The sequence below is a fragment of the Pteropus medius genome, unplaced genomic scaffold, assembly GCF_902729225.1.
Source record: "Pteropus medius unplaced genomic scaffold, Ma_sr-lr_union100, whole genome shotgun sequence".
Classification (NCBI taxonomy): Eukaryota; Metazoa; Chordata; class Mammalia; order Chiroptera; family Pteropodidae; genus Pteropus; species Pteropus medius.
Genome location: NW_024356397.1, coordinates 1,215,031 through 1,223,919, shown reverse-complemented (window position 1 = coordinate 1,223,919; position 8,889 = coordinate 1,215,031). Strand labels below are relative to the sequence as shown.

General features: G+C 40.2%; 1 protein-coding gene across 4 annotated transcripts in view; it reads right to left on the bottom strand.

Moving 5' to 3' along the window:
- Positions 1 to 1,471: 1,471 nt before the first annotated feature.
- Positions 1,472 to 8,889, bottom strand: part of LOC120602240 (cyclic AMP-dependent transcription factor ATF-7) — a 73,932-nt gene continuing 66,514 nt past the window's right edge. For all 4 annotated transcript variants that reach the window (XM_039862297.1, XM_039862295.1, XM_039862296.1 and 1 more), the window contains 3 exons: positions 7,028 to 7,225; positions 5,732 to 5,840; positions 1,472 to 2,373 (listed from right to left, as the gene is read on the bottom strand). In XM_039862297.1, the coding sequence (XP_039718231.1) occupies positions 2,156 to 2,373; positions 5,732 to 5,840; positions 7,028 to 7,225 (525 nt within the window). In that variant the 3' untranslated portion in view covers positions 1,472 to 2,155. The remainder of the gene's footprint in view (positions 2,374 to 5,731; positions 5,841 to 7,027; positions 7,226 to 8,889) is intronic.

Sequence of the window (8,889 nt, the reverse complement as noted above, 5' to 3'; positions counted from 1 at the left end):
GAATTTTTAAAGGCAAGTGGAGTCCCTGAAGCTGGTAACCTGCATCCTGACCATCTGCCATGCCATTTGCTAGTCTGAGTCATCTGAGGGGCTGTTCCTGTTGAGTCCCGGGTGGCAGAGGATGAGAAAACCATGTTTTCTCTCCTTTCTCTTTACCACGCTCTGAAAAGCAGGAGGGGAAATTAAAAACAAATGCAGAAGAACATGTCATCTAATGGGCTCACCGGTTTATCACTCTGAGGAGATGGGAATCTTGTAGCTTAAAACATTTCCTCATTTCCATATGACAGCCAATTTTGGAAGACAAAATAAGAAAGGAAGCTGGGAGTTATTCTGTGCGTATGTTTAAGATGGAGGTAGGAGAGATGGAGAAAAGGACATTCTTGGCTTCGGCAGATGGCAGAAGGTGGCTCTGGGACAACTGGAAGAGTTTCATACTGAAGGGCTATTAAAGCTAACATATCTATCCACAGGACCCTGGCTTTGGATTGCTTCCTATGGCCCTGGTAGAAATTGCATAAATCAGAGCCAAAAGGAAAATGAGAAGTCTTCATGAGAAAGAAAGAGAGACAAGAGGGATGAATTTCTCCCACTGTAGCCCAACTCTTCAAAGTAAGAATGGTTGAGAACAATAGGCACCAATATCGCAAGCAGGCCAGACCCTTCAACAAGCAGGGCTCTTCTGCTGAGGTTAGTACTAACCTCCCTCTTCCCAGCCTGCCCCTATCCAACCTTATACTCAAGAAAACCCACTCAGGACCTTGGCTATGATGCCTCAGAGTCCTGGGGTTTAGACTATGGAGAAGCACTGCATCTAGGGGGCAGAGGGCAGAAAAGAGATGAAGAAATGCTGCAGAACCAGAGAGACCTAGTGGTTAGGCTAGGAACCTGGTGAAAGACAGAAGGTAGATCCAGAGGGTGTGGGACATTTGTGAATATAAGACCCTAGCTCAGAAAAGAAAGATGTGTGAGGCTGACAGATGGGGGAAGAGTGAGAGACCATAAGAGTCCCCTACATGACAGCCTCCAGAGGGCTGCATCTGAATTAATTATGGAAGAGGAGAGACAGTATTGTGGGCAGGGGAATGAAGAGGGAGAGGCAGGAGCGGAAAGGTGACCAAAAGGAATATGTATGCTTTGGTCAGTAAACTCTTATAAAAAACATTAAAGAATCAATCCAGTAATCTGATGGAACAAGCTTTAAACTACATTGTTCCTGCTTGCCCAATGATTAGTCTGAAGGATGGAGTGGGGAGGGGAGGAGTCAGCCAGTCAGATCACAGGCTCTTCCCCTTTTCACTACCAAGCAATATCTAATAAGGCCACAAGATGAGGTTGCCAAGGCTTAGTGGGAGGTGGAAAAGACCCCACCACTAGACTGGGAAAACTCAAGAGACAAAATGAGGTACCTAAATAGCTCTGGACGTAGATGAGAAAGGACTAGAATTCTTGAGGTTTTCTTTCTTTCTACTCTTTTTTTTTTTTTTTTTTTGGTTTTTCTGTTGGAAAGTAGGGAAAAGGACTAAAGTTAATGGAAGGACTGGAAAATATTGCTATTTCATATATCAAAGGTAACCTTACATTCACCCTAAATGAATTTTTGACTAGAATTTTGGAAGGAGGAAAAGGGATAAATAAGCAGCTACTGGGAGACAAGGTCCTGAATCCATAGGGTGAAAGCTGAGGATGGGTCAGCAGGTGATATGCCAATAATTCTAAATCCCTCTACCAAGCAGGAAGTGGCATGCTGTTAAGGAACAAGAAGGTAACATTCATGGTTTAGTGGGAAGAGAAGGAACTGAGAAACCTGAAACCTAGAAGTGCAAGGGTTAGTGTTAAAAGAGACAGGTATATATGCATGGGCAGGGGTGATTGTTCGAACCATCTGGAAAGGCCTTTGGCTGTGGGGATATCAGAAACCCCCACTTTGGGGGATGATATATGTGGCTCTGGGGCTGGGAGGCTCCTAGTACAGGTGTCAACGTACATGACCATGTGGCTGAAGAGAAAAGCCCCACATTTGTCCATTACTCACAACACACAAATTTTCCCCCGTACTGCCATGTCCAAGGCAGATGGGAGGGAATAAGATGACATTGCTCTTGGCTCTTGGACGGGCGAGCTCTGGCAGGGGACCTCTCCACCAGGGGAGGCATCATCTGCCCGCAGACTGGGACTGTGGGGTCATAATCACATGCGACTGTATTGGCATGCTCAGTTCTGTCCTTTGGCTGGCCATCTGAGTGAGGACTGAGGTGGCCACAGCTTCAGCTGCAGAGCGAACGCTGAGGCCATTGCTAGATGCTGTTGCTGAGCTGTGCTGAATCACAGGGGCTGGAGAACCCGTTGGCTCTGAGCTTTCCTTGGGGCTTTCTGTCAAGGAAGGAGGGCAAAGAGCAGAGAGCAAGTGGTTAGAAAACAGAATGGGGAAACAGGCAGGATGACTTTTTGCCATAATTCTAAAACAGACCACCAAAGGAAAAGGAAGCCCATCTTTTTTGGGGAGAGAAACTTCTCAGAATCTTGGCTTCTAAGCCATGAATGAGCTAGGAAACAGTGAGCAATCAGAAGGAAAGCAAAAACTAGGCCCAAATTAACCTATCTATCCCAATAAAGTGAATCCCCAACATGTTAATTATACTGTCTGGCTTCTAGGACTCTGTATGTAGTTCATTACCCGTATTGGAACACTCTTCTTCTTCATGTTTTTAAAGGTAATTTAAAATAGGTTTCTTTTTAGCTATCCTCTCTGATTAATTCCCACAGGAACTGAATCATTAGATTCTTTTTAATTCTTTCAGCATGAAGCTGAACCACAGATCAGCCTGATAAATATAAAGGTACAATCAAATGATGTCATGAATGATCAGTCCTTGGCCAGGGTTCAGTTAACACAACAACCCCCAAAGAGGTCTGTTAGACCCTCCTGACTATTGTTTAGCTAGGCATTATGATTTAAAATATTTATTTTGAGTTATGCCACTCTACCTGAAACAATAACATTTTACTAAACACAAGAATCTGAGCTGCATACAAAGATAACTAAATCATAGAGTTTTATTAAACAGAAGATAGCCTCTATGGCTGCTTAAACAGAGATGTGTGGAATAAGGGCAAACTTCCAGTAGTTGGTTGTATTTATGACCTAACAAATGCCTGAGTCGTCTTTCAGGATTCAAATATTACCTCCTGCGAAGCTTTCTTAATTGGCTCAGGAAATTAACTATTTCATCACTTGTGCTTTCACAGCACACATACATTTATTCATCAAACATTTATACTGAGCATCATCTGTATGCCAAGCACTGGGGTATGTATATAAAGAATAAAACAGCCCTGTCTTCAGGAAGCTCCTAGTCCAGGGGCTCTTTGACTGAGATACCTGTGCTTACCCTCTTCGCAGGTTGACATGTTTATCTCCTCATAACCCTATGAGTCTCCCAGAGGCAGGGACAGTATCTCATTTGTCTTGTGTTAAGTACCTACCATAATGTCTACACTACAAAGCAAGAACTAAATACATCTTTGCTGTAACAAATAAGCAGTTTAATGGATTGACTACCTGTCAGAGTTCTTGTAGGGACTGAATAGAAAACTTACTGTATACGGACTTCATTGTTAGCCCCTGAAAAGTATTTCGAATGGTTGATCACTAAACATCTTGAAATATTTTATCTTGGTTTGCAGAACACCACACTCAGCTTACTCAGTTGGTTCCTACCTTCTTGGCTGCTCATTCTCAGTCTATTTTATGGGTTCCTTCTCATCTCTCTGACCTCTAAATGCTGCAGTACCCCAGGTCTCGGTCCTGGGACATCTTCTCTTTTTCTATCTATGCCTCTTCCTTGACAATAACATTTCATCCAGTTTCATGGCTTTAAAAACTAACTATATGCTGCTGGCTCCCATAGTTTTATCTTCCAGCCTTTCCTCTGCACTGTAGACCCATATAACCGGCTGTCTGCTTGACTCTACCTGCAAGCCTAACAGGCTTCTTAACTCAGCTTGTTCAAAACTGTGTTCAAAATATACCTCTCAATCCATTTCTTCCTATATCTTCTTCTATCTCAATTAATGGCAAATCCATTCTTGCAGTTGCTCAGACCAAATACTTTGGTGTAATTTTTGACTCTTCTTTATCTCATACATCACTGCCCCATATGGCCCATCATCAAACCCAGTCATTCTACAAACTATCCTGAATTCAATCTCTTCTCACCACCTTCACTTACCACTGTTCTGGTCCAAGGCTCCATCATCTCTTGCCCACATGATTACAATAGCCTCCTAAGTGACTGCCTGCTTCTGCCCATGCACTCCTGTACTTTCTAATAGAGTTGATCCTATTCAAAAGTAAGTCAGATCAGTCATGTCACAGCTCTGCTGAAAACTCTCTAATGGTCCCCAATGTAGAGTAAAAGCACTCCGGTTATATGGGTCTACACCTCACTATGACTGATGAGGCCCTACACAAGGATGCTCCCTTTACCTTCCTTACCTCATCTCCAACTACTCTCCAGCCCCCATTCTCTTCAATCCAGCCATGCCAGCCTCCTTGATGTTCCTAGAATGTCTAGGCATGCTCTCGCTTTGGGTTTTTGCATTTGCTCTTCCTCTTGCCTGCAGTATTTTTCTCCCATATAAATGCATGGCTAGCTCCTTCACTCCTTTAAGATCTTTATTCAAAAGACACCACATCTGAAATTTCAACCCTGCTGCCAACATTTCATAGTTTTCTTCCCTGTTTTATTTTTTCCTCCAAGTATTTACTCTTATCTAACATACCATATATTTGTACCTATTTATCTCATTTACCATGTCTCACTTACTAAAATATAAGCTCCTCAAGGGCAGGGAGTTTAATCCACTTGATTCTCTATTATATCCTCAGCATGTAAAACAGTGCCTGGGACAGAATAGGCTCAATCAATACCTGCTTAATAAATGAATGTTCATATTAAAATTAAAATTTAAATAGATATGTTTAAAATTGATGATGAGGTTACTTTTTCTATGAGAACACATCTGTGAAATGATAAGACAGTGAAAAATTAATTCAATCCATCAAAATTTGATTGCTAACATTTCTATGAATTTGTTTAATTTGTAAAGGAAAATGATTTATTAGCTTTTACCAGCCATAAGCAAATTATTCACAATAGTTTTAATTTCAGAATTGTGCCTGTCCTGAGCACAACTGTGACCATCTTTTTCTAGCACTAATTTTTGTGTGCTCATAGATTATGAACTGAAACCAACGTCAGCCCATCATTAGAAAGATAAAATATACCCCAAAATCCCAATGTATTTTCTGCTGTTTACATCCTCTTAAGGCCAAGGCAGTATCTTTGGAATACCTGAATGTGAATTTTGGCTTTGTTACTGTATTAGCTGTGTAACTTCAGGTAAGTGACTAATCTGAGTGCAGTTTTCTCATGTATAAATGGAGATAAGGCATATATTTCCTAAGAACATATACTTCATAAGAGAACTGGGAAGATGGTAGAGTACTTAACACAAAGTAGGTACCCAATAAATACTGCCACCCTTTATCTCACTTAGGATAACTCTATATTCTCAAAAGAAATTTTTTTGTAGGACTAGTTGTTCTACAAAGGTCTGTAGCCCTCCAGAACATTCTGAATGGAGTTATAAAATTATAAACAGTTGAGATACTCCACATATGCAGTTTACTGACCGACTGACTTTGCTTAGATTGCAAGCCACTCACCTAAGTAGCCTTGGGTCTTCTTCTGTAGCGCAGTGACCGGGCAGTCTTTATGAGCTAACAGTAGCTGTTTCAACTGAGCCACCTCATTACGTAGTAACGTGACTTCATTCTGAGAGAGAGAAGAAAAGAAAATCAGGAAAATCCATCCTCCACTCTTGTACGCCGGTGACTATCCCTCAAAGTGAGGACTGAATGCTGCCTAGATTTCTTCCTCCGAATCTGGAAAAGACGTCTGACCCAGCAAGGCTTCAGACAGCCCTGGGCCAGTATAGTCATGAATTCAATGACAGGAGCTGCTTACAGTGTACAGTACGAAATCACAATAGAAAAATCACTCCTATTTAGGATAAATATGATTATATCAAAATTAATAATATATATGTCCTTTGATTAAGAAAGCATACTTCCAGGAATCTATTTGACAGATCTACTCAAGTGCATACAATGTTGACTGCAGCATTGTTGTTCTGGAAAAAATAAGAAACATTATAAATATCCATATCTTATACTATAACTACACTGTAGAATGTACTACTATATAGCTATTTAAAAAAAATGAGGTAGATCTTCTATATACATGGCTAGCTCTCTAGGAGATACTGTTAACCTATTTCTGTTAAAACAAACACCAATCCCTCCCCGACTCCCCTACATAAAGGGAGTAAATGAAAATATTTAGAAATACATATTTGTCAGGTAAGTACACACTACAGGGAAAAGGATGAGTCTGTGAAAGTCATATTCAAGAGAGAATTTGTTTTTTATTCTATACCTCTGTGTATGCATATGTATATTACATATATGTTATATATAAAAAAATATATTACCTATGTAATGAAATATTTTAATAAATAATTAGAAGAGAAAATAAAATTCAAGGAAATATATGGATTATAATTGTTCTATTTGTGCTTGTGTGGCTTTTTTCTTTCATTAAGCTGCATTATCTGGGGCAAAGACATTTCCCTTTGGGTATCCTAACACCCAAGTCAGAGTCTACTGATGACTTAAAAGAGCACCCTGGGGTGTTTAATCTAATTCTCTTCATCCAAATGGGTTTATGGATGACTCATTCTAGTAGCAGATTTGGGAGTAGATGGTGTTCTTTCCAATCCTGGAGGAAGAGATTTCAATTCTGACTGTTAAGAGATTCTTTCTGCATTCTTCCTGGATTATCTTCTGGATCTGTCCTAATTTCAAGAATTACCATCTCCTATTACATCATTTCACTTTTTTTCTGATTCAATCCCACTTTCTAGATTCAACAATCCCAACAATCATTCAAGACCCACTCACACTCAGCTGAATGTTCTGAGAAGTGAGTTCCTCTGCCTTCTTCTCTAGGGAGGACACCCATAACTTCCGCTTTTGACGGCAGCGAGAGGCTGCAGCCCGGTTGCGCTCCAGAAAACGCTGCCGCCGCTCATCTGGATCTTCATCCACTGTGCGCCGCCGGCGCCCTCCTGTACTAGGAGTGGGCTGGGCTGGTGAAACCTGTTGCCCAGGAAGGAAGAGGAGTTACTTGAAAGCAATGGCAATCCTTTCCAAATTAAACCTGTTATTAGGTATATTAGTAAGATCTGGTAAAGGGATATAAAAGTCTCTGTAACCACAGCAAGTCTCATCACTATGTCCCTTAACTTCTCTTTGAGGTAAATCCTCTTTCTGCCTTCCATTTCCTTCCAGTCTTTTCAGTCCCATACTTAGACAAACCACAGTTCAACTGGAAATTGATTCTTTCTAAGATAGATAGACAAAATGAAACTAGGATCATTTTTTGTTTCTTAACAATAGGGAATCTTACAGGCAGGGAAATCGTAATGGAGGATATCAGGGGAACTTTTAGCAAGACCAAGGAATAAAAAAGTTTAATAATCAAGCAATATATACAAACAACTGGACGCCTCAACAAGTTTCAGAAAAGATTTCACTACCAGTGAGAATTAGGCTATTATGGAGAGAGATGGATTAGCATATTCTTTTCATTTATAATCAGTTGTTAATCATCCTCAGCAACCTCTCCATCATGTTGTTTGTTCTGTTTGTTCTATTTTAAACAGAAAAGCATTTTTTAATCCCTTTACAAACTGGTGTTATAAAACTGCCTTTTGTCTTTAAACTTCAGGTTGATGTGCCTTGTCACTAAAGCACTTTTGGATCATCTTCCCTTTCTGTTAGATGCTAAGTGTTCAGAGAAGATAGATCAATTTTATAATAGTGGCAAAAATTAAAATGTAGAAAGGTAAACAAGCTGTATAAAAGAAACTACATAATGTAAAACCAATGCCAAAAATAAATTTGTCCTGGATCTGTTGCTATTAGGGAATATCTATATTAGTTCTTCCCAAATGCCAGAGCTCACACCAGTTGCATGAGAATAAGCATGCGTTATAAAAAATAGAAACTTATATTCCACTTCAAGCCCTACTGAATCATGTTCTCCATTAAATATAATCAAGAGATAATGTTATTTATCTAATATTATCTCAAAAGAAAAAAAAATAGGGAGGAAATTTTAAACTCAATTTAATGAGTTAGAGGCCTTGGGTCATTGCCTCTCACTCTACTAAGGAAAGTTTACACAAATTATCCTGAGATTTAAAATTTCCTCTTTGTCCTGAGCTCACTGGAGCACATGTAAAGATTGGTGCTTTAGGAGGATGGGGAAAAGAAAATGATCGGTTCCTATTCTCTCATAGGCAACTCGGAATTCATGCAGGAAATGGAGGTGAAAGAACAGGCTGAGAGAAAGAAGGGAAGAATGAGAAGGAAAGGCATCAGTGGGGACTAAAAATGAAGTCATGTCATTTTCTCAAGAGGCAAAGCAGCACAACATGGGCAAGGGGCTACTGCTTTACCATCTCCAAGGACTGGCAATGGAAGGGGTTGCACAAGGGTGGGAAAGCTTAGCTTCAAACAAGAAAATTCAAATGAAGGCTTTAGTTGTTGGCCAAGTTTTAAGGCAGCATATGGCATATTAGGACATGTGGTGGTAACTGATGAAGCAGGTGGTGATATCAGGAAAAGGGGCTGGGCAAAGAATGTGACTCTAGAAACCGACCTCAGGTTGTTGTCATCTGTTCAGTACAGACAATACAAAGACAGAGGCCTATTCAGTTTTCAAAGAAATTTACTACAACTGAGGCCTCCTTGATAAA